Source organism: Euprymna scolopes, chromosome 9, assembly GCF_053919585.1.
Source record: "Euprymna scolopes isolate OS-2025 chromosome 9, ASM5391958v1, whole genome shotgun sequence".
Taxonomy (NCBI): Eukaryota; Metazoa; Mollusca; class Cephalopoda; order Sepiida; family Sepiolidae; genus Euprymna; species Euprymna scolopes.
In genome coordinates, this window is record NC_136490.1 from 30,274,359 (window position 1) to 30,301,916 (window position 27,558).

The window sequence follows — 27,558 nt, forward strand, 5'->3', positions numbered from 1 at the left end:
TAGTTTTAAAGGTTAAAAAACTTCCAAGAATATATATATATATATATATGGATCTTGTTATCTTGTTTGCTATTACATACAATTCATTCAAGAAAGAAATATATTTATTTGAAAATAGATGTCACTAAGTAGAACGAATAGCAGCTGCTAAAAGCTGTGGACGAATATGTTTTATTTAAATCAGCAGTAGCAGTTTTAATGAATATATTTGAAAGCAGCAAAAGAATTGTCCTAAAATTGAACCCTTCTCCACCACAATAGGGAAAGTGGCAGTACCAAAGGTATGCTATCTGGAACTACAGTTCTTAGCGGAGTAACCTATGGTTCACAGGCTTGGCACTCAGTGGTATTAAAAGACACAACCCAGCTAACAGAACTCTAGTTAAAATCCAGAAGATATCAGCATCACGATCCATCATCCTCTGGTCATCTCTTTCTCTGCATGTGACATGTAAAACTGTGTTAGGTGTTGAACTGGGTGGCAAGGTTTCTTTTGCGCATGTGCAACAGTCATTCGTTTGTGTGCTTTGAGAAAAACTTTCCCCAACTTTGTATGCAACTATTGAGTCTTGCTGCTCTCAGTGCCATGAAAAACCTGCAATCTTATAAGTTTTGCAGATAGCTGTAACCAATGAGAAGAATTTCCTGAAAACCTGAAAATCCTTAGGTACAATCTCCATGGGTTCTGTGCAGAAATCATACTTAACGCCAGCAATCATAACTGCTGGTTGCTGCTGTTTTATAAAAAACACTAGATGGCTTAAACCGGCTACCTCAATAGGAGAAAGTTTCAAGAGAATATTAAATTCACTAGCGGTTCTCAGTCGCATGTATAATATATATAACAAATACTGACCCAACGTGTAACGATTGATCCAGTGTATAATATTTCAATAAAAAAAACAATTAGAAAAAATAAACATAATTTAGAACATAAAACTGAAGAAAGAGTTTCAGTACACGATATGAAACCAAACCAGCTTTTCATTTGTTATTTTCTGAGGGGAGGGAGGTAACATGCAATTTTGAGACTTACCAGCTTGCGGTATGATGACAATGCATCGAGCTGTTTGAGTCAGCTGTTTGAGAGAAGGCAATGCATCGCACAGTACAGACGTGTGTGCCACCAAGTATGGAGGAAAGATGGGCTGGTCAATTTCTAGTGAGCCTTCCAGTTGAGACACCTCGGCCTGAAAAAGACAGAATTGTAATTGTTTAACTTGGACAATCACAAAATAGAAGAGACAGGAGACATTGGCATGAGGGCAGGTGAATAGAGAGAGGGAGGGATGACCAGTTGATGTCAGAAGAGATGAAGTTATTCACAGACGCTAGTGAAGCCAAAAGCAATGGAAACTGACGGGTCTAAGATTTTGCACATTCTCTGAAATCAAATTCTATAGACAGCATGGCGCCACTGTTTTGAAACGGAGGGGGAGGAGAGACAAAAGGAGGGTGGTCTTTTGATCAAATGGTCAGTGTTGGTATTTCAAAGTTTTTCGGTCAAAAACTCACAGAAACAGAAAGAATACAATGAAAGGAATCATAGAAAGTTGTCGGAACAAAGCAATCATTCAAATTGTTTATAATCAAAGTGCGGAACTTTTTGATGTTTGTTGAGTAAATATATTTCAAATTCAAAGCAACAATGCGAGATTAAACTTTCCATGAAACATTTTCAAGAAAAATGGCATTCATGTTGAGTATCTTACTAAAATTTATGACTGCCAGATTTTCCTGGAGGATTTTTAAAGATCTTTTGGACCAACTAGATTTTAGCACCGCAATCATGCTAACAGGTAAAAGTTTGACTGTTATATTTTACGGCATATCAACCCTTTTCACGTCATTCAATGATATTGGAAAAAGGTTTTATGCTTCATGTTCTTTATTGCATCAAATATTTATTCATGTTTGGTTCGGTTGTTTTGTAGAGGAAGATTGATTTTATTTTTGACTTTGTAGAACATGATTGAGTTTTGAAAAAGAAAACAAAAACAATAGCATCAATGGAGGTGTGTATTTTCAGACAGCCTAATCTGGTGACTCCAAGTAACAGGTAAAAGGAACTGATTTCACATGGCAACATATCTAACTTGATTCAAATGCCATACTTTCCCGAAAGTAAACGAAACATTAGAATTTGTTTACAGATAAAAATATATTTCTACCTCATTAACATTTGTTTAGGAACATAATGCAAAATTTTTTTAGATAGAGGATAATTCAAACGATTTGGATTATTTGAACTGCTATTCTCATCTTAGTTGTTACGAGGTGTCATCTTCAATAAATTTCCAGACTTTTTCATATGGGCACTTTTATTTATAGTACACCCATGAAACACTAGTCACCTTCAAAGTAATCTCCTCCGGATACAATGCACTTGTTGTACCGCTCCAACAACTTCTGAGAGGCCCTATGGAAGTCCTCTTGTGTGAGCATGTCAATGACCCTCGTCACAGTCTCTTTCATCTCCTCAATTGTCTCATAATGACAGCCTTTAGGGTTTTCCTTGAGCTTAGGGAATAAGCAAAATCACAGAGCAACATCTGGACCATAAGAAGGACGAGGAACTATCTTGATACCCATCTTAGTCAAATAGTCTGTGACAAGGATAGAGTTGTGAACTGCATCTTCAGGACAAACTTTACACAAATCTTCCACATCTTCAGTTTCTTGCAAATAACTGTGTGTACAGTTCCCACACTGACATTAATTTATTGTCTCTATAGACATACAACGATCCTTATCCATGATTTTTTTTTTATTTGGGCAATTAATTCTGGTGTTCTGACTTCCTTACTTCTCCCACACCTCTCATCATCCCTCATAAACTCCCTGCCATCCAAGAATCTCTTATGCCAATCAAAGACTGATGCTCGATTCATGCAAGATGATCCAAAAGCAGACTGAAGTATTCCATACATATTTTTCCCAAGTTACAAACAGAATTTTATTGCATATCGTTCTTCCAAAGTGTCCTCACGTTTAGATTGCATTTTCGAAATTCACCAGCTGTGACAATCAGGTTTTAATAGTGTGTATTCCAATTCCTGCTGTAGCTGTTCATTTGCACCCAAAATCATTACAATTGCTAAGTCATCTCATAACATGTATAGCAATAACATACACAATTTTCACAAGTCTATGACCATTTTAAATGCCTGTACGAAAAAAAAAAAAAAGTTTGCAAACTTATTGAAGGCACTTCCCATTTCCACATTTTGTGCTGATAAAACGTCTGATCATCTTCAACTACATAAATAATAAAAGCCTTGATTAACAATCCTTTGTAAGTAAGTACTCTGGGGAGTGAAACTTTAGTCTTTATTTGATGCAATGATAACTAAGAATAACAATTAACACTTCTGTTCATAGCTGACAAAATGAGAACGATCTATCCCCCATGTATTAAATGAAGGGTTTAGTTCTAAAAAAAAAAAAGATTCACGAGTTTGAAAAGTTGCACTTGAAGATAGTTGGAATCTCCATCAGCTGAAACCTTTTGAAATTAAAAGAACCAAGATGAGAATGGTAATCCAAGAAATAAATTAATAAATTAATTTACGAATACTTCATCACTTTTTCATGGCTTGTACGTTAAAACTAATACGTTTGCATTGAATTTTCTATGAAATTCTAACTGCCAAACAGTTGCACACGTGAAGAGCTGTTCAAATTCAACTCGAGTACAACAATTAGTACTCTTTACTTCGTTACTTCTACAAGAGGCTCCTGTGGTGAAGTGGACACCAACATGCAACTAAACATGCAGTGTTTAAATCCTGTTGGAACCATAACATCGCTTTTATTATTAATATTGGCAACCTTCATGTCCCTTGTATGATAATCGTATTCCTTAAAAGTTATCAGGTAAATCAATGCCAAAAATAAAATCAAGCAAATTTAAAAAAAAAAAAAAAAAAAAAAGAAAAAAGGAAAAAATACTTCTGGAATTACAACGACTATTTATTATTCATTTGATAAAATTCTTATTAATAAATGTTCATTATTATTATTAGATATTATTACTAGCGGGGTTACCTGGCGTTGCCCGGTTGTTTGGTGGTGTGTGTATGTGTGTGGGGGGGAACAAAGTAAAGAATAATCGAAGTAATAACCCTGTTTAAATATAAAAATAAAAATGAAAACGATGTTAAACTTCTGTAAAAAATCGGCACAACCAAAACAAAACAAAAAAAACAGCAAACAAATGCAGAAACCGGAAAAACAAAAAGCATAAATCTGGAAAAAAAATGATGGACGTGTTCGGAAAAACAAAAACAAAAAAACACAGCAGAAAAGCAAAAAAAAGAAAAAAAAAAAATGGCATAAATAACCCTTCGATTCGGTTAACTCCATGGTGTGTTTCACCCAGTCCATTCCAGTTTTTTTTAATTAACTACAAAACGAAATAAAGTGGAAAAAATGGCATAAATAACCCTTCGATTCGGTTAACTCTGTGGTGCGTTTCACCCAGTAGAATTAAAATTCCTTTTCAGTTTTTTTAAGCAACTACGAAGTAAAGAAAAGCCAAACCAGTGTTCCTTTGTAACTGTCTCTTGTGGACGAACCCGCAACGGTGTTAAGTGGTGGCGGGGGAAGGAGGAATTTATTAGAGAGAAAAGATTTTACCACTTCCATTGATCTTAACCGATTTTGGCAGTGAACTCTCAGCAGATAGAATATAGGAATCTACGATTATTAAGGAAGTGGATAGGTAATAGGCCTATAACACACCTCAGATATTGCGCTGCAGTTTGTGTGTATTACATTTATATGAAATGTCTTGATTTTTAATCCTATTAAGGTCAAAATCAGAGGGGAAAAATAAGTTCATTTTATATATATATATATATACTAGCAAAAGTACCCGTCATTAATTGGGTTCAAAAACAGCCTACAGAAAATGGACTCTGATTTATGAAAGTATGATAGGTTATGAAAAGGAAGGGTTGTAATAAGATAGCTTCGAATTTAGGGGTATGAAAACCAAAGCAAAATATGATGAAAGTAAAAATAAAATAGATAAACCCCATAATTTATTATACCATACCTGTTCGCACTGAAACACTTATCACAATATTCTGTGGATCTATATTAAAAAACCTTGTTAAACTTTGTGACATATTTCCATTCTATGGAGGTCAGGCGCGCACGAAAACCACATAATTTTATTATACCATATTTCTTCAAACTGAAACATAATTATCAAAGTATAATTATGCAGATAGATATGAAAAGTCTTTATTAAAGTTTGTGCCTATTTCCATTCTATGGAGGCCAGGCGTGAAAGCAGACCCCACAATTTTATTATACCATCACTATTTAAGTTAAAACATACTTATCAAAGTATTATTATGTAAATCTATATCAAAAACACTTGTAAACGTTTTTTCTTTAATTTAAAATTTTTTTATTTCCATACTTTGTGGACCAGACGCGAACGCAAACCCCACAATTTTAATGAACCACCGTTCTGCCAGATCAAACATACCCATTCCTTTGTCTCGATACATCTTCTATCATCATTATATGTAATCAGTTTTTTAAAATAGTCAACCATATAGGAGCCTATTTGTGACCACACACGCACACACACACACACAGACATTCAGCTTTATATTATAGATATTATATATATGTATTATTATATATTATGAAGCTTTTGTTTGTGCAGCATAAGAGCAGGTATTAGGAACACGATTGTTCAAAATAGTGGTTCTAGGAGAGGCAGTTGTTGCAGAATGCCAGATTTGTGGTAAGATCTCAGAGTCAATTGCACACCTTGCAGCAGGGTGCAGTGAACTGGCCCAGACAGAGTACTGCAAAACACGATTACATGGGACTCTAGATATATTGGGAGGTGTGTAAGAGGGTTGGGGTGAAGTGTGCCAGAAAATGGTTTGAGGAGGTGCCTGATGAAGTGAGAACAAGTGAGGATGGAAAGGTAGAGGTATGGTGGGGAAAAAGTGTTATAACGACCAAGCAATTGGAACATAATCGTCTGGCTTTGGTCGTCATGGACAAGGTCTCAAAAATCTGGCAGATTGAAGACTTCTCAGTACCCTGGGACAGGAATGTGAGAGAGAAGGAAAATGAGAAGTGGAGCAATTATGCTCCATTGGCCTTGGAGATAAGGCATATACACAGGGTTAAAACACAAATAATCCCGGTCATAGTTGGTACACTAGGAGTAGTATCAAGGACCTGAAAGGACAATTGAAAAAAAACTACAAATCCCCAATGTTTTAGGTGGCCTTCAGACCTCTGCTATTGTAGGTACCACCAACATCCTAAGGAAAACCATTGATCTTTGAAGCTTCTGGTTTGGAGCCGGGATTGAGGGAAATCCTCTGGAAATGAATGCCATCCCTTTCCAGAGAAACATTGATAAACGGAATCAGAATTATTATCATTATTATTATTAGACTACCCGTGACCCATTGGGTCAGTATGTGATATAAACTATGGAATTCATGTATAAGCGTGATGCTTGTGATGTAAAGAAAATAGGTTGTTTTTTTTTACATAACAGAAACATTTCTATGAAAGTATATTAAAATGAAAAATCATGGACGGATCACTCAAACATAAAAAAAATTCTCCCTATTCGTGTAAGTTAACTATTTTTCCGAATAATCGCTAAAAAATCGAAAATTAAACATGATTTTTCTATGAATCGAACGCAGACGAAAGCCATTTAGCAGCAAAAATGCACATGAACCTACCGATGAGAAATATAAGAATGAAAAACCCATATTAGAATCCTTCACCCAAGTTATAGAAACTTAAAATCTAAACAAAAATAAGTAATAAAACCTGAAGCAAAACGAATAAAACCTAAATAAATAAAATAAAATAAAACTTGTATTGAAACAGATTAGTAAATGTGTTAACAAATCCACCGTTCTCACAACTATTTTGTATCTAGAAATGTAAACAAAAAATAAAAAAGGAAGGAAGGAAAGAAAAGGGATGGATAGAGGAGAGTAGTAGTAGTCTTGGCTTTACTACAATTGTTCTTATGTTTGTCAACGGGTTAAAGTTGTTTAGTTGTAAGAAAATAGCGACAGTATAGTTGTAATAAAGAATAGTTGCAAAACACACACCCTCTTCCCATGTTAAATAATAATTTCGAAATAATAACGTTAATATTTCAGTGCGCAGGTCAAAATCTGCAAAAGAAGCGATTCATGTTTATTTATGTTATGAGTTAATGTTTATGCGTGCATGCGCAACCGGATGCCGTAAACTGGAAAGTGGGTTACATCACTCGTTACAAGATCATTTTAGTTTTATAATTATGTAGATTATTATCATTATTATCAGTAATAGTAGTAGTAGTAGCAGCAACACGTAATTTGACCTCCTCTGACGCACACAACATCTCAAGGGCATTTCATACAAAATTTAATCAAGTTCTGACCCATATTTTTCAAGGTCATAAGTGCCCATTATTATTACTAGCAAAAATATACTCCCTTCAGTTGTATAGGTTTACTAATGATATAATTTACGTGTTGAATTTGTGAATAAACAGGCGATTATGATACTTTATTTTTGATGAATGCTACCCTAAATCCATGCAAGAGAGAAGGTAACGTCTGGGAGGATTATCTCATGACAATAAATCAAATACTACACCATCTTCCTCCTCATTAAAAAAAAATACAAAGAAAGAGTAATACCTGAGAGAATAGTTTTACAACAACTGAATACCTATTTGGATTCATCGGACTACTGTTCTCATCTCATCTTGAGTGTAATTTTCATGTTTCGGTCAATGTAACCTCCGACCTTTTTTTTTTTTTTTTGTCGAACTCGAGGATGTTTCTGTCAAAATCAGGTATTTGGTTTGCAAGGACCCATGGCGCAATGGTTAGAGTACTTGAAAAAATCAATTGTAAAAAGTGATATTCTGCTGAATGTTGAAGGTTACATCCTCAGTGTGAGCAACCGAAAAATACAATTGCGAATTACTTAGGATCTTTATCCAGTCATGGCTGACGGAACCAGAGCATGCTAACCCCAGTGGAATAAAGAAAAGGTTCAGCTCAAAATTCTGTCAAAATTCCCGAGCTCTACAGTTTACATCAACAGAAACGGTGTAAAAATCACACTCAAGATGAGAACAGTAGTCCAATAAACATAAATAATACGAATAACAAATCCTCATCTCAAAAATTCAGAAACGTCAACAACCAAATATATATTACTCTAACCTTCTTAAGAAAAAAGAGGATGGTCTCATGTCAACAGAAATGATAATAAACTATCTCTCAAAGGAAAAGGAAATGCCTCAAAGGATGATCTCATGATAACAAAACACTAGCCCCACATGAAAAGATTGTTCAATAGTCTGAAATAGTACACACTATACTATTTCATACTATTGTTAATTTTAATAGTCTTTAAGATATATACATTCAAACATACATGTCCTATTAAATTATCAAACCCTACCCAAGTTGTATTACAAATCAGGTTTTCTCACCATCTCTCGCACACTGATTAATCCTTATCATCTGGGCACTGATAAGCGGTTACTCACTCCCAAGTAAAAATACACACATATATATATGTATATAACGTCCTAGCAATTGGAGTAAAAGGTGACTTTGAAGCTGAATTCGAATCTTGATAGGAATTGTCACTTCCTGCACTGATAATTGCAAAAACATGAAATACTAATGTCTATAATTTATACACACACACACACACACGCGCGCGCGCACACACACACACACACACAGTGGCTCTGATTTAACAAATACAATGCACACAACTTATAGCCATTTTAATACTTTCTCCATTATTGTAGCAAAAGGTATTATCACTCTACAACAGGGGGGGGGGCAAGGAAAACATGGACGGAAGTGGTGAAGATGGACTTGAGAGAAAGTGGGATAAATAAAGAACTGCTCACATAGAAGTTTGTTTGGAAATCAATTTCTAAAAACCGTCCACCACATGCCAGCATGTAAAATGGACGTTAAACTGATGATAATTTTATTCATATATATGTTTGTATTGCAGATAAGGGCTTAGCATTTTGGCTATAAAGAGTCTTTCTGGCTTTGTTATGGATACTGCGATTCTTTGTTTTTTTTTTTAATTTTTCCAGTAAACGTCAGACCACATGTTTTGCTAGTATTAAATAAAACAAGAAACAATATTTATAGGTGAGGATCAATATGCTGAAATTCAACAAGACAATAGGAAAATCCAAAATGACAGGTAATCGCTGGAACATCAGAATTATTTACCAGCAGGAAAGGCACATCCGAGAAACGTGAAAACAGATGGTCGACTTCATGTTTCTTTACTCTTCTGTATAAACAGGTGGGAATATCTATCATGGACATTAGTAAACATTTTATTGTCTTTATTTCACTTCTGCAAATCCATTATTAATAACACCAGTCACACACACGCATACATACACTGTGAATATATGTCCACTTGTAGGACAAGATCGAATTGATAAAAAAACGACTGAAAATTTAAGAAACTACTTATATACAGCCGAACATACTACTTGAAACAAAACAAAGCGCTGTGTTGTATTATTATGCTCAGGTAAATCTCAAAGTAAACGAAGGTACAAACTTGTCTTTGGAATTTAGTGAATGAAGTCTACTTAGACTCCTTACTTTTTCTTTCTTACAGTTTGCTCTATCGTTACTTTTACGGTAGGTGATCGGCTGAGTTCCAATCTATAGTCACTCCCTGTAAAACATTTGTACTAAATACTCGCTTAGCTACAACAACCATCAACAACTTCCCTTATCTGTGCCTAAAAGTAAACAAAATAACTGTCCATCTGTAAAATGCAATACCATGTGTCTGCTTCCCAACTGACTATAACATGATCATCTTCAAATCTAGCATGAATAAATTCCTATTGAGCCCCTCTCTTAAATAATGTATGACCTAGCCAATTTCCACCATAATTGATCATGTTGTCTCACCATCTCCCCAACACTTGACCCTTATCCTAGAGTTTCCTCCAGGCCTTGATAAGAAGTAACCTCCCAAGTGAAAAAAAAGAAAAAAAAATTGTTTTAATTTCCAACAAGTTACATAAAAACAGCATTCCATGGAAATCGCCATATATTTTTAATTAGCTAGCCACCCGGTGTTGCCCGGTTGTAAAATATACTTAAATGTGATATTTTAATTTATGTAGATTTCATATATATTATTACAGAGTGAATTCTCTAGCTATTATCACATATTATATTGTACCCATAAAAGATAAAGGACATAAATGTGGTGCAAAACTGTTCTGATGGAGAAATTAATTTTACCTGTCTTTGGATGGGCATTTTTTTAGTGCTATATATATATATATATATATATATATATATATATATATATATATATATATATTCATTCATGTGTTTTGAGCGAGGTAGTGTTTGATCAACACTGCTGCTGAGTTATAATTTAATATACTGTTTTGTTTTTAAATCCCCGAGACAGTGTTTGATGGTAAACAACTGATGATCCCTTTAAGAACATTGGTACTATTGTTTGTTCATCCAAGTAAAACTATTAAGCGATATAAATTGATTTACTGACAAAATAATGTTACAACGAAGGACATTTTATTTATTTATTTATTTATTTATAGTTTTAAAGAAACTTACAAGACATATATATATATATATATATATATATATATATATGACTGTCCTTTCGTCACATCTGCCAACGATATATGTGCACAAGAGAAAACATACTAAGGAGAGAAAAGATGAAGAAATAAAAGATTAAACCTTAGCATCCACGTTTAAAATAATGTCAAACTCCCAAGAAAGTGAAAGATGACGCAATCAGATCTGTTAATAAACGAAAAAATAAAATCATGAAAAATGAGTTTTAAAAAAGAAAATCGTTGTCAGATGATACAGAATTCTAATGTCAATCAAAGGAAATAAGTAAAGGATCAGTTAATCAATGGGGGTATAGAATTGCAAACGAACTAGAGATGTCAGCATCCATGAAGAAAAACATAAGAATGTACTGATGAGACGGAAAAATAATCATTCAGTATATAAGTACACATACATACACATATACTAACAGGGGGACCCGACGTTGCCCGGGATTGAATGATGATCAATGAATCTTTCACATTCCCATATTTTTATTGTCATCGAAATCGATGAAATCGCTCATTTTTAAATTAAATCAATTGATTGCCTGTTCTAGTTGGGGACCCATCACAGTGCGTCAGAAGGAAGCTTCACATGCCTCACCGCAGTGATTTAGTCCACAATACATTGTAGTCTACACTGTAGAGAACCTACTTTTGATTTTATAAAATTATTTTTTTATATATAATGGCTTGAATTTAATTTCAAAATGCAAAAGTCAAGTATCATGGTTCAATTGCGCCCTAAAAAGAAGCATTAATTTTGAACGCACTCCTGTAGCCTACTGCTAATTTTATATGCCTGGCCTAACTGCCTTTGTGTTGATAACTGCTTGAATTTAAGTTTAAAATGAAAAAGTCAAGTATTATAATGGAATTGTGCTTTAAACAGAAATATTCATTTCAAACGCGCCCCTGTCATATCAGAGAACCTACTCTCGGCTTTTGTAATAATAAAACTTCTCAAATGCATTTGTGATGTAAGGCTGTGTAAGGTGTTAATTCTAAGTCAAAATCACTTGTTCCTCCTTTCATTAGATTATTTGGATTATCAATACTCAGCAAAGACATTCTGGTACAAAGCTTATCTAAGAACATTGCCAAACACATAGTACTTTCATGTGAAATTCCATAAAAATCAGTCAACCCGTTTTGGAGTCCATAAAGAACGAATTCATGCACATACAGACAGTTCCTTTTATATAATAGTGTGTGTATGTGTGTATATATATATATTTTCGTTGATTCATACGTTGAGTTATTTGGAAACTTATGTGTGAATTTGTCAACATGATGATCATCATTATCATGTACTGCATATGTGCGAGTCTAAAACAAACTTTTTATTTAAAGAAAAAAAACAAACAAACAAAAAAAAAAGGAGGAAAAAAGATCAGGAAGGAAAAGGGACAAAAACGGTCCAGCCGCTGATCACTTACTATGTATGACTTTTGGAATGTTCCTTCATGTGTATTTTACATGTATATGTGTGTGTATGTATGTATAGGCATATGTATGTATGTATGTATGTATGTATGTATGTGCGTCTTTGTGTGCCTCTGCATGATTATGGTTGCATGTGTGTGCGCATGCATACGTATGTTGGCGTACATCTGTATATACGCATGTATTTATTGTCATGTGTATGTGGGGTAGAGAGGGCTCCCGTAAGCCGTGGTGAAGGGAACCCCTCTAAGAGAAGCAAATCTTAGATTTAAAAAAAAAACATCAAGCGGGAGACCAGTACCCGCATTAAGCTAGTCTGCAGTTTGACTTGTTGCAGGTAATCTTGCTCTTGCTTGTTGCCGGATGTCAACATTTTGAACCGAGAGAGAGATTTAGCTATCGTACAAAGCTAAAACTTTGTAACATCATCTGTGTATAGATACTTCCTCAGCCATGGAAAGGTTGTGACGCGTGTAGGCCTGAAATGCTGGAAGCATGTAGTAATTGATCTGCCATCATTATATGTATATATGTATGTATAGGTGTATGTATATGTGTGTATATCTATGTGTATAAGTATGTATATGTGTGTATATCTATGTGTATAAGTATGTATATATGTATGTGTATGTATGTAAATGCATATATATATTGCTTGTATGTATGTGTGTGTATGCATGTATATGTATGTATGTGCATGTTTGTATGAGTGCATATTCATGTATGTGTGTATATGTAGGTAAGTGCATGTGTACATATGTGTATGTATTTGTATATATGCGTGTACATTTATATATATGTACATGTGTATGTATGCGTATGTATGTATATGTGTGTATGTTTACAGATATGTATGTGTGTATATGTATATTTGCATTTATATATATATATATATATATATATATATGTATGCCATATATGTGTGTTATATGTATGTATGCAACTATGTGTGTTATATGTATGTATGCGTGCATGTATATATATATGTATGTATACTAATGACCGTCTTCAGTGTCATGTCTGTTTGAGCGTGTGAATTTTGCCGGCAGGACTAAAGTCATTTTAGGCTCATGGACTTTCAGTGCCTGAGGGAGTGGCACTCGTCTGACAAGACGTTGCAATTATCATCATCATATATATACATATATATATATATATATATATATATAAAATACGCATCAAGTACTACGTTGTATTTGGCTTTCAAGCGCACTTGATGTGTATTTGATTTTATTCAAATTAAAACAAGGTTTCTATATGAAACCTCATTCTTGGATATATATATATATATATAACTTCAACGGTACAAAAAGGATACAGCGCTTTGAAAATAATATACAAAAAAAACGCTAGGGCCCCTGATAATCAACGATTAACTCCTGATGAGTTTATTGGTGAAAGACACCCCTAGGGTTTTTCATATGTTGTTTTCAAAGTACTAAATATCTATATATAAGAATGAAACTTTTGGTATGTTCGTAATTGGTAATCAAAATAACCACTGGACGGATTGCTTTGCCATTTTGGTATAATAATTTCATTGGCCTCATGCGTGTTTTTACATATCTCTTTTTATTATAACATTATACTCAATTTTTCTCTAATAAATAGGTGGTTTTCTTTGTAACGATGTGCATTTTTTTTTTTATTTGGGGAAATCTAATTATCATCACCCGCACGTGACACCACAAAAAGGAACGTTTGTTCTCGCCACAACCTACTAATAAACATTGTTTATGTAAAAAAATAACAAAAAATATATACCAAACTAACTTTTTTAGTTTGAAAATTAAATTATTTCCCTTTTGTTAATACAGTTTTTTTTTTAATATTTCGTTTTTTATGTATAAAAAGTAAAATAAAAAGTACAATTCCTAAATGTTATTCTTTTTATTACATTCGTTTGGGGGGCACAGTTTAAAAAAGAAGATTAAAACGGAACGAAATTTAAATTTCCATTTTTACAACCGTAAAACAGTGCATACTTCGCAAGTTTTATTATAAACATCTAGATCTACTTACGTTAGATTAGAAACCAAGTGACCCCTAAAAATCTGGTAGATGAGTGTCAAATCTGCTTAAAATATTGAAAAAAAAAAAAGAAAAAGAAAAATAGAGCCTCTGCCAAACATACTGGCAGCAATTTGGTTTCGTCCATCTCTTGAGTGTTTCCAATAAGAAGGATTGATGTACTAGGATTTGTATTAGAAACTGAACACTTATTAAAATTCTTTAATTGTTGATTTTTTTTTTTTTTGCATTTTGATTAAATTTGTTAGTTTGCAATCGCTGAGTGTCCACTCCAAAAATTGAACAAAAGACGAAATTAAAAAGAATGGTACTCATGCAGTATTTCACTCGAATCCTCAGGATTTCAATTATGGTTAGGGTTCGACCGGCAATCACCGGATTCAGCCGAGTGTTGTTCAAATGTTGAAACACTAAATGAACATTTTATTTGCTTTTTTTTTTTCATAATTAATAATGGGGGTATTTTTTCTGTTTATTTTCTTAACATCTGTTGACAAAAAATAATTTGTACATTCTTTTGAAAAAAAACAACTTTTCTCTATTTTCACCTATTTACAGTTTTTATATAAACCATTCATCTTTTTCTTTAAATAAAAATTCTGTTTTCAAAAAGAAACGTTTACTGCCAATTTTCTTAAATAAAAAAAAATGTAAGTTTTCTTGAAAAACAACTTTCACCTAACAATTTATGGTAAAAATTCATCTTTTCTAAAAAAAAAAAAAAAAAAAAAAAAAAAAGCAAACTTTCATGGATATACAAATTGCAAAAAAACATCAAAGTATATAAACAATACAAAAGGCAATTTTTCTTGAGGAATATATATATATATATATATATATATATATATATATATATATATATTCAATAAATTAACAGTAGGTTTTTGTTATTTTTTATTTATTGTATTTCTATTCCCCCCCCCCCCAGTTTGTTTGTTTTGAAATTCGTCTGTGTCTGTTACTTTACTCGGCTTAATTCAGTGACTACCGGTCGAGCCCGAATCATAATTGATGAAAAATCCCAACGATCCGGGTCAAATTATGTAAGAGTTCCAAAAATATATATACGGGATGTCCATAAAAAGGGTGCTCCCTCCTTATTGTAATGAAATTGGCCAGCTGAAAAGTTGATGTTTGATTTAAAAAGAAAAAACATTATAACTTCTTATATTTTTTGTCAATTTCAACAATAAGCAATGTTATCTACCTAATTGTCATGTCACAATTATAACTATTTCCTTTAATCATTAACTTTTCCTTTATCGTTTTTCGTAATGTTTGGCTATTTTCATTACTGTGACATGACAGTTCAGCAGATAATATTGGTTTCACTTGAAAATCCATATTTTGATTTCCGAATATCGCAACAATAAAGAAACAGCGCTAAAATGTTTATGAATATTCTCATTAATAATATTTGAAAGCAATATATTTTCTTTGAATAAAAAACAACAGTTTACTAAACTATTTCCAGTTTTTAAACTTATCCTTCAACATTTGCACATTCTTTTTTTCTTCATTCTGAATTATCATTCGTCTCTTACTTTGTTGGTTTATTCTTTAAAGAGTTTTCTTTTCAATTTTTCCATCGATTTATTTTTGGTAAAAGATCATACTTACATACAAAAAGAAAATCGGCTAAATTTTTTACTATACGAGATTTTCCAGTGCGTGTTTATAGTAAAATTAAATCCTCATGTTTTTCCTCTGTCACCCTCAGGGAGAACGGACAGTGGATGTGCATTGAATGATTTAAACGGATATACCATAAGAAACTTAAACTTAAAATATTGCACTGGACAATTCGCTTGGCGTTTGCAATAACCATTAACAAGATTCAGGGGCAATTTTTACATTTGTGTGACTTGCACCATGATTGCTTCTCACATGGATAAGTATATGTTGCGTGTTCTACAGTCGAAAATCAGACAATCTCTACATCTGCACAGAAAAAGTGACACCTCAAAATATTGTGCATCTACAAATATTGACAACATAAATATAAGACATATATTTTGTCTTTTTTGTTACGGTTACAGCTAGTGTATAATATATATATATATATATATATATATATATATATATATACATACATTACTGAATACGTATGTATTTATATGCATTTAATATATAAAATTAAGTAAGTCAGATTCTTGAAGTGTGACAGAAATATCTTACAAATTTGATTCTGACTAGTCTTTTCTTTATTTTATCCTTTCACTATGTTGTTGACACTACAAAATAATCTGCTTCATTAAAAAAAAAAAATACTTTTAGCTAGAAAGGTTTTTAGAATAGAGGAATTTTTCCGTCATAACCTAAACAGATCCATCCGCTCACAAAATTAAAGGAAATTTCTTACCTTTCTACCAGATTAACCAAGTTGCAGCTAAGATTTAACCATAAAAATTAATTTTAAAACATTAGTTTTCATCTTTTCCATGACCAAATTATGATGATCGAAAATATTTACTTTACTAAGAAAAGATTTCCTGACAGATCCCAAACAGTGAACTATTTTAGACCTTTTCTCCTTTAATCCACAAATTCCAGATCAAATATCTGATCACTTGTCATATTTTATGGTAAGTGCTCGACTGAGCTCCAATCTCTGGTTTCCTCCCCTGTAAAACATTCACAGCAAGAACTCATCCAGCTACAACCACTGCAAGAAAGTTTATTTCTTCATCTGTATACCTAAAACAAAACTTCCATGAACAGAGTTTGTTTCTAAGAACTCCCCATCTGTAGGACACAATACCATATGACTGCTCCCTTACTATTTAGAACATGGTCATCTTCAAGTATAATGTCAACAAAGATTTAACAAACTTTCATCTTAAATAATCAAATGCTGCCCCCCTCCACCCACTGCTGATTGACCTCTCATGGTGTTGGTCATCACCTAATGGACAATCCACATTAACAATAATGTTCCAATAGCTTTAAGCCTTAATAAGTTGTGACTCGTTAATATAAAAAAGTTGTTTTGTTATTATGTGTTAGTTTGTGTTCATCATCAGCAAGTAATTAAAATCTTTTCCTTCTGTTTTTTAGTCTGAAATCGAGATTTTCAGTTATCTTTATCATTCAACATGAAACTCCACCTATCTCCAAAATGATTATTCCTTCATTCAATTATCTTGTTATTTGCTGGTTTTTCAGTATTTATTAGATGATTTTCTTTACCTATGATTTAATACATATGTATATTCTGAATAAATTATATTCATCAGTTTTTAAAGCCTTAATATTATTTAACTTGCATAATAATTTCTGTCGATTTTCGTAAATTCTAGATATCGCAAATAATAGCTGTTAAAACTATACGCAATTTTCAAACAAACCCTTTATTTAATTTATGGGGAAGGTTGTTGTTTTTGTGTCAGCCGTACACTGATTTTTACTTAATACACACGGTGTTAAGTGATCAGTTTTAAGAGACTATCTTTTGGAGGTTGACTAGAGATTTCTTCCTTTTTATTCTTTCGCCATATTCTTGGCATTTTTTTAATCTCAATAGTGAAAGAATTATGTAATCTACTCAAGTTTCTTTAAAAAAACAAAAAAAACTTCTAGCTAGGAAGACTTTTAGAATGGATGAATTTTTCCTTTATAAACAGATCCATCCGCTTACAAAATCAAAGAACATCTTTACATTGTGATAGATTTCGCATAAACAATTGTATTGATTTAAATTAATATTATCCTGTTTAATTCTTGAAATGACTTGATATCACGATAGTACGTAGATTAATTTGCTTTCTATAAATGCTCCCTATCTTGGGTTGAGCATATTGAGAAGTGGTAAACAAAGTGCCAGTAGCATATTAAGAGATGCTCTTTGTGTAAACAAATAGAGCTTAGGCGTTTGGACAATGTTTGAACATTGTTAATTCACATTCCCATCTTAACAACAGCCAAATAGTATAATGGTTTAGAGTACTGACTGTTGCCTAGGCGGTCCAGTTTCAAACCTGGCTTGAGGCTTGCTAGTCTAGCTGCACTGAGGAGCTGTGATACGGCCAAACAATGTGTGTGGATAACTATAAATGCTTCCTTGAGCATATTGGGAAGTGATAAACAAACTACCACTGGCGTATTAAGCAATGCTCTATGTGTAAATAAATGGAGCTTAGGCGTTTGGACAATGTTTGAAACTTGTTAATTCACATCCACATCTTAGCAGCAACCAAATAGCTTAAGAGTTAGGAGCGCCAACTGTCGCCTAGGCAGTCGAGTTTCAAACCTGGCTCAAAGTAGTTGCTAGTACAGAGTGACCCCAAAAAAAAAAACAAAAGCTAAATGGAGGCCATCTAGAACATATGCTGTAGAACGGAGAAAAAAGGCCAAATACCCTAGTGTTTTTATGTGATGTTTTGAATATAATAAACTAGTTATGACCAAAGTTTAATTTCATTCGGACAAAACACTAAGAAATGCGGCCTAATTAGAGTTGGGGCCCGTTTTTTTTGGGGTCACCCTGTATAACTGCACTGAAGAGCTGTGATACAGTAAAACAGGCTGGATAAATCTCTTTTTCTCTCTCTCGCTCTCCCTATATATATATATATATATATATATATATATATATATATATATATTTATTTAATCAGAAACAATATGCCAATCTACGTTACACATTCAAGTATAATAAGTTATTTTATATAAGGTTTTAATTGTAAACAATCACAGAATATTCAACAGTTTCTCCGCAAATTCACATATGAAATGAAAGAATGAAATGAAAATGTGTTGATTTAATTCGCAAATGGGAACGGCAAAAATACAATTCAAAATCGAATAAAATAAACGAGATTCAATTTTTTAGATTTAATAACTCGAAATTTCTCTTTGTTTCTAATAAGATTCACGTCTGTAAAGAAAGAGACGAGGGATGTTCATTTGTGACAAAACGGAAAATCACAAAATTTGTCATTTTTAAAAAGCACAAAAAAATAAAAAATAATGAAATTCATCCAATAAAACAGGAAAGAATTTTCTCATTCTCAGACTTTCAATTTGTTGGTTATCTTGATTAAGTCTCTTGATTCTATAATTATCATAGCAAAGATGGGTGCTAGGGTTCGTTCTGATCTAAGGCTTCTAGTTCGGATTCAATTTCTGTTGTGCTCCAAAACTTTCTTCTAGTCTCTCAAAATTATTCAGTTTCTGTAAATCAAAATCATGTTTTCCTTCTTGTTGGAAAGACTCCCCTATTGTTCCTATCTTAAAAAATGCTGGTGATCGGTCTGACCCAACTAAGTATCATCCTGCTAATCTTCTTTCTTATCAAAGTTTGGAATGACAAGCGTGTTGATATTCTTGAAAATCTGGGCTTCTTTGGTAATGTTCAGTATGGCTTTTGTGTATTTTCCTCAACTGCTGATATTTTCTCTGTTGTACCTGAGCAGATTTGTTAGTTTAGAGATAATTCAGAAGAAAGTAGGGCCATTATTGCATTCGACATTCTAAAGGCGTTCAACCGAGTGGGCCATTCTGGTCTTCTACATAAACTGAAGGGTTATGGTATTGGTGATGAGCTTCTTGACATCATTAGGTCTTTTCTTTCTGATCAAAGATTGTGAGTAACTCTTATTGGTGTCTCTTCATTGTCTTTTCCTATCAATGCTGATGTTCCACAGGGCTCCATCCTAGGTCTTGCTCTGGTTTTTCTCTAAATCATTGATTTTCCAGAGAATATTGATCAGAAAATGAATATCTATGCTGATGATATCACTATTCTGGTGTTATTTCTCATCCATCTCCCTCGAATCAGTTTAATTATGACGCTAATCTAGAAGTTCATTTCAGTTTGGTTTGGACTTGGGGGATGAAATTATTTGTTTTGCTTAATCATGTTAAGACCTAATTTTTGTCTTTCAATCGTAAGTGTGCCCCTTTTTTTTTCTGAGATTCTCATGGATGGCTCGGAAAATTTTTGGTCTTTCTTTCTCATTAAATTTTTCTTGGAGTTCATATATTAGATCTAATGCTCTTTCTGTTTCCTGAATAGTAGGCTCTCTCTATTGTTCTGAACATTTTCTTATTCCTGAAGCTATTCTCTATCTCTACAAATCTACTATCAGGCCATGTATGGAGTATTGTTGTCATATTTGAGCCAATGAATCTCTGACTCTTTGAGGGTTCTTGATAAGGTACAGAAATACATCTGCAATTAATTGGCTCCACCCTTTCTTCTCTACAACCTCTTTTTCTCTCTCATAGACGTGATGTTGCTAGCCTCAGTCTTTTCTACAAATACTATTATGGCATGTATTCTTTAGAATTGTAAATCTATTCCCTGCTTCTTTTGTTTCAGCTCATTTGACTTGTTGGTCTGGTAGTTTCCATCAATTTGCTGTTTCAATACCTTATTGTAATACAGCTTCTAATTCTAGTAACTTCTTTCAAAAAACTGCAGGCTTGTGGAACTTTTCCTGCTGACTGTTTTCCTCCTACTTTTAACGTTGGTCTTTTCAATAGGCATCTCCTGTTTTTTCAATAATCATCTTTTGTTCTGTCTAGCTCCTTACATTAAGTGGCTTCACGTCTTGTCTGGAGTTATTTCTATAAAAACAAATCTTTTCTTTCTAAGTAATTAAATCTATATGTGTGTGTGTGTGTGTGTGTGTGTGTGTGTGTGTGTGTGTGTGTGTGTGTGTGTGTGTGTGTGAATAAAGATAGCGCTTTATGTTTATGAGAACAAGTTGGACCAAGTGGAGAAATGCAGATTAATTAATGAAGTCATCAACTTAGAACTGATTAATATCTAAGATTGTGTAAAAGCTTCCTTTATCTGGAGACTATTAAATTTTGAAGATGTCATCATACTTAAAATTAGATTCAAATTGATTCTCACAATTAAATAAAGAAATGAACATATTTTTTTGGCAATAATCTCCTCATTAAATATATTATCTTGGAGTAATCACAGATAATAATTACTGTTGCGTATAAGTTGTAATAATACAATGAAACAATGTGTCTATGGATGACTGCACATACCTCCTTCCCTCCTTTGTGGATTGAGCACTATGGTAAAGGATCTCAGTGGTGGCTATTCATGGTAAGACATCATTCTTTGTAATGGAATAAAGGACTCTTGACAGCTGAAACATGTCTTATATGCTTAGCATCTATTTCATCTAATGTAGTAAGTTTGTGCTGTTGTAAAAACTGGTTGGCTACTTTCTGGAGCAATAGAATGATCCAACCAATTATCCAGCAACTTCAGCAACAGACTGCACAGAAGTTTTCCATTTTATATTTGGAATGAAAATCAGTCATGAGATTATCAAAAATAGAGGGTTTCTTCTAGGAGCGAATCATTCATTTCAACTAAGGTAAACATTAGCTTTAGAGGTGCTAAGAGTAACAAGAAACTTACTCCCTACCACATAACACATGCTTCAGATGAGAAGAAAGAGAATCACCAATGTAAAGTACAGCCACAGACAAATGAGTAGTCTGCATAAATGTAAATAACTGCTCTCGGAATATGATTTGGAAGCTCATTAATGACAATCAGGAAGAGAACTGTTTGGTTTAGTTTTACGGTATATCAACCCTTTACAGGTAAGTTTGGGAAAATGAGTAAAAAATAAAAACTATACAAAAAACTGTTAGAAACTCGCTCAATATGTTACTGTGATATAGGTTGACATATATTCGGTGGGTTTTTAACAGTATTTTGTATAGTTTTTTATTTTTAACTCATTTTCCCAAACTTACCATGTTCAACAGAAGGTCTGGTGCCATTTTTAATTTTCCAATGGATTGGTAAACACTGTTTTTCGAGCTGAATAAGCATCTTGCATTAAATAAAAACACTAAAAAATTATCCAGTTAGGTAGAAAAGTAACTTATCTTGCCTTTGATAACATTTATTTGTTATATATTTGTTTTTTGACAATTTTTTCGAGTCTATGTGTATAGTAATACTAACCCAAGTTTTTTAAATATTTTTTTTTTTTTGATAAAAACACTGGTTTTTCAGATCAATCAAAAAACAAAAAAAATTAAGAAAGTATCTATCATCCAATCTCTCAGGAACAAAAGCAGGCTTAAATCTTCAAAATTACGCAACCAAGACTAAGTACCAATCAAATTCCTCAACTTGTACTTTTCTCCCAATCAAGAGCAACATCACTTTTTATTTCATGCATCGTATTGTTACACAACTGTGTTCAAATTAATCTTTGTTATTGTTTATGGCAACAGTTGCTTGTTCTTTGGGTTGCTGATTCGACTAATAGATTACAAAGTTGCGTAAACATTAATGTTCTGTGAATTTTTGAAACACAATGTAGGCACAGCACAACTGACAGAGCAATCAGTACGAACACAAGTGATTATCATAGCGTGGGGCCAACATCAATTTGACTTACATTTAGTGAGTATTCAACACAAGCCATTAATAATTTAAATCTCACCTGTCTGTTTAAATTCATGTACGTATGTATGTATGTATGCTTGTATGTCTCACAAAAATTTTCGACAGAGGCAACGAATTTACATGAGATCGGTATCGTTTTAGAGCTCGACCTTTCGGACAAAAATATCGAAAAATTGGCTAAAAAATTTAATTCCTTCACCCTCAACTGAGCACTTTTCTATGGGGAGGGGTCGCTTTTTTCGCTGACATTTTCGAATGTCATCCCCTCTTTTCAATTGACTAGCCTTAATTTAAACCTTTGCCATTTCTGGTTTGGTGATGGATGCAATGGCAAAGACGTCACGTTTTTTTTATCTTTTCATGTTCTTTTCCTCCTTCGCGGTACGGGTTCCAGCCTGCCTACCTACTTTTTTTCTTTTTTTTTTTTTTGCTCAGCACACACCCCCAAACACCCGGGCAACGCCAGGCACCCAGGCTAGTTAATAATAAAGTGATATCCAACCGCTGAAACGTGTGTGTGTGTGTGTGTGTGTGTGTGTGTGTGTGTGTGTGTGTGTGTGTGTGTGCGCGCGCGCTCATGCACCCTAAAACATTTAACTGTAAGCCGTATAAGAGTTTATTTTTTTTGTTATACCTTTCTCGTTTATCAATCTGTTTTTATCTTCCTATGGATCCTTTGCTCCATAGAAGTTATGTTAAGAACAAGAAATATGCAAGGTGATGAATGATTATAACTGGAGAGAGAACAATTGAATTACAATGGAAGATAAAATATAAATAATGTGTACATATAATAATAATAATGATGATGATAATAATAATAATACAAAGGAATAGACGACAGAAAAGGAGGAGTGAGGGAAAGGCGACAGAAAAAAGAAGGAGGAGTGAGGGAAAGGCGACAGAAAAAAGAAGGAGGAGTGAGGGAAAGGCGACAGAAAAAAGAAGGAGGAGTGAGGGAAAGGCGACAGAAAAAAGAAGGAGGAGTGAGGGAAAGGCGACAGAAAAAAGGAGGAAGACTGAGAGAAAGGCGACAGAAAAAAGGAGGAGAACTGAGAGAAAGGCGACAGAAAAAAGGAGGAGAGAGAGAAAGTCGACAGAAAAAAGGAGGAGAGAGAGAAAGTCGACAGAAAAAAGGAGGAGAGAGAGAAAGTCGACAGAAAAAAGGAGGAGAGAGAGAAAGTCGACAGAAAAAAGGAGGAGGAGAAAGAAAGTCAACCAAGGAGGGGGAGGAGGAGAGAAAAACTCGAAGGAGGTGGAGAAGAGAGAAAGTCGACTAGACGGAAGGAGGAGGATGAGCAAGAGAAAGAAACTCGGCGAAAAAAGGAGGTGGAAAGAGAAAGACGACAAAAAAGGAAGCGAGATAATTTTACAAATAGGGATTAAAACAACATTATATTAACAATTAGTTAGAGCTGGAAAATAATTTGATTCAATTATGAATCTAATTACAAAATGATATAATAATATTTAATTTTTTAAATCTTATTGTAAAATATTGTAAAAACAATCAAATCGTATAGCTTAAATAATAAAGTAAAAAGACGGTGCTTTTTAAAATTTCACCAATATTAAAAAAATAAATAAAAATCTATGATGTACGTATATGTGATGGAAAGAAAATATTGTACAAAAAAATTCATGGGGATTTATAATGTAGTTTTATTATTAAATAAAAAAAATGAAATTTTATTACTATGATAGATTTTCTTGTGATGTCTTGAAAACAACTTGAAAGAAGGGAGAGAACTAAATAATTAAAAAAAAATTTTTTTATACAAATAAAACTATTGGATCAATTTACGTGATTTTTAGTGCGCGATTTTTTCTTGCCGTATGCGCATCATACTGATTTTTTTATTTTTAATATCGGAGAGAATTATGGACAAGGACCAAAATAAGATTTCTGAGCAGGGGTCCATCCTGGGCCCAACTCTCTTCCTGATTTATATTAATGATCTTCCAAATCACATCCTTACATCATCCGTAGACATTTATGCTGACGACACTATGGTAGTACATCAAAGACCGTAAGCGACCAAATTCTCTCTGATTCTCTCTCCTCTGATCTTGAGCATGTGGTACAATGGGGAAAGAGGTGGCTGGTTACTTTTAATGCATCTAAAACTAAGCTTCTATCTCTACATCTATGCTCTGATATCAATCTGACATCGGTTGAAATAAATGGCTCGTCTTAGGGAGGCTTGACGTTTTGACAATCTTCTGGGCTTCACCTTTATTCCCGACCTGAAATGGAACACATATCAAATCCATTGCCAACGTTACTGGAAAAATGGTGGGATCCTTCTACCACTCCAGTAGATATCTCACTCCTGATGCAATTCTCGACCTCTATAACAGCCAGGTACGGCCAACGATGCAGCCTGTCTCTGCTTTATCGTTATTTTCATAGCAAGTGCTCTGCTGAGCTTCAATCTATGGTCCCTTCTCACCAAACTTTCACAAAAACACCCATCTAGCCAAAACCACTATCAATAATTTCCCACACTCTTTATCTGTGCCTAAACCTAAATGTAGATTCTATGAACAAAGCTTCTTTCTTAGAACTGCACGTCTATGGAACTCTCTTCCGATTGCCTGCTTTCCAGCTGACTACAATCTGATTGTTTTCAAGTCCAACGTAAACAAGTTCTTGATGAACCGTCCCCCCCCCCAAGTAATCCAATTTACAAAATTCCCACTACTTATGTTTACTATGCCATAATCACAATGACTAATGTATACACATTAACCCTTATCCTCGAATGGCCTCTGGCCTTGATAAGTGGTGATTCCTGTGTAAAAAAAAGAAAAAATCCTGCTAGATATAGGTAATTAAAAAAAATAAATGCTAAAGTTGAATATCGAAATAAGAGGTACAATGAATAAAAATGTGTATAAAAAAAGACAACTCTATTTATATGAATCTGCACAGCATGTCTTTCGATTGGTTTTATTCCTGTCTTTGACATTGGTTTCTCCAGTTCTTTCTTTGAAGAATCTGATATTCACAAAAAGGTTGCCAACATACTTAGTGAAATTTTTTTTTTTTTTTTTACATGGTAGTCACCACTTATCCAGGCCTGGAAGCCACTTGGGGATAAGGGTTATTGTGTGTACAGTAATCAATGGGATAATATCGTAGTGATCGTTAGTAATGGAGATTTGATAAAGGGTCTTACTTAAAGGGGCGGTTTATTAGGAATTTGTTTATGTTAGATTTGAAGACATCCAAGTTGTAGTCAGGTGGGGAACAGGCAAACGGAACAGAGTTCCACAGGCGTGCACTTCTAAGAAAGAAGCTTTGTTCATGGAATCTACGTTTTGATTCAGGCACAGATAAAGAGTGGGGAAAAATATTGACAGTAGTTTCAGCTCGACAGGTGTTTTTCGTGAAAGATTGGCGAGGGGGGACCAGAGATTGGAGCTTAGACGAGCACTTGTCATGGAAATAACGATAAAACAAGGACAGGCTCGCGACGTCTCTCCTGTGGGAGAGAGGTTGCAGGGAAAAGAAAAGGGCATCCTCCACTAAGCTACGAAGTCTATTTTGTACTCTGTCAAGGCAGGATAGGCCGTTTTTAGCAGCTCCTGCCCAGATGTGGCAGCAGTATTCCATCCTTGGTACTATGAACCAGCGAGATTGAAACTTGGAACTCCCAGAATATGCTCAGTCTACATCAGTGTCCACTTTACAACTGCCACCTTCCATAAATGTAAAGCTTAAATTATGTTTCAGAATTGTATTCTTTTAAAAATTGCTATTAATATATATATATATATATATATATTCCATTAAAAATAATATATGATTTGTAGAACAAGTTGAAAATTTCAGTATCCACTTCAACACAGCCACCTCCCAATGAAAAATCGAGTAAAAGAATCGAAGCAACTAAAAAAAAAAAAAAAATAGAACGTAATCACAAAAACTAAAAACGAAAGTAAAAAATAAATCAAGAAGGGTGTACACCATGTTGGCGGCAGAAAAAGTAGCCCCACCCCTACCGCACACAAAAAAAATGTCAAAACAAAGGGGACAAGAAACTGATTGCACAACGTCGGTGGCGGCTGTATACTAATGATGATACTAGACAAGAGCCAATGCGGGAAGCCGACCAATTATTTGACTCTGCACGTCATGTGACTTAGCTGTCAGCCATCGTTACCCAGAATGCACTCCAATCAAAAATGGCTCATAATTTGCGGTTGTTTAGTTCACTATGACTGTTATGGTTTTATTTCAGTTTTTTTTTTTTTTTCTCAACTCTATACGATGTCTCCAAGGCTATCATCATCACCATCATCTTAATTATTGACAAGATCAGCTTCAGGCCGATTTGATAGCAAGGAGTAGCAACGTTCAGGGAAGGAGTGGAAGCAATAGCGTGAGGCTTCCACAAGTGAACGTTCGAACAACATCTAATTGGCACAGAAGTCCAAAATTGAGTGATTATTTACAGAAAAGAAAATTTACAAGAAGTTTTGTTAGTTAATAGAAGGGTTGTGAATCATTAGATAATTCCTACATGAATTGGGCTTTGTGAATTATAGGGTTGTAAATAGGGGAGTTGGGATCCTAGACTCAAAATCTAGGAATACTTAACGGTTTTTACAAATGACAATTCTATAGCATTTTATAAAATCAGGTACAAAACATCAAACTATTGAATTTCGCAGATTAAATTTAAACATAATAACTAGTATTCTTAAAGTGTAGCCGTGTTTCGCAAAATTAAGCATGACAGACCAACTAAAATACTATTTGAAACTTAAGCATGGCAGACCAACGAAAATATTAATTCAAACGGAAACATGACAGACCAGCAAAAATACTATTTAAAACTTGAGCATGAGAGACTATCGAATTGCGGTTACAAACATCTTAGACCAATTAAAATGCTATTGCCAACTTAAGTATGACAGACTGATGAAAGTGCTAGTTAAAAGTTAAGCATGAAAGACCAAAAGAAAATGCTTTTTCTAACTTAAGGGTAACAGACTGATGAAGATCCTA

General features: G+C 33.8%; 1 protein-coding gene across 1 annotated transcript in view; it reads right to left on the bottom strand.

Moving 5' to 3' along the window:
• LOC145284477 (uncharacterized) overlaps positions 1-27,558 on the bottom strand; it is a 537,192-nt gene that overhangs the window by 144,053 nt on the left and 365,581 nt on the right. The window contains exon 3 of the mRNA XM_080133338.1: positions 1,037-1,190. Within this exon, the coding sequence (XP_079989464.1) occupies positions 1,037-1,190 (154 nt within the window). The remainder of the gene's footprint in view (positions 1-1,036; positions 1,191-27,558) is intronic.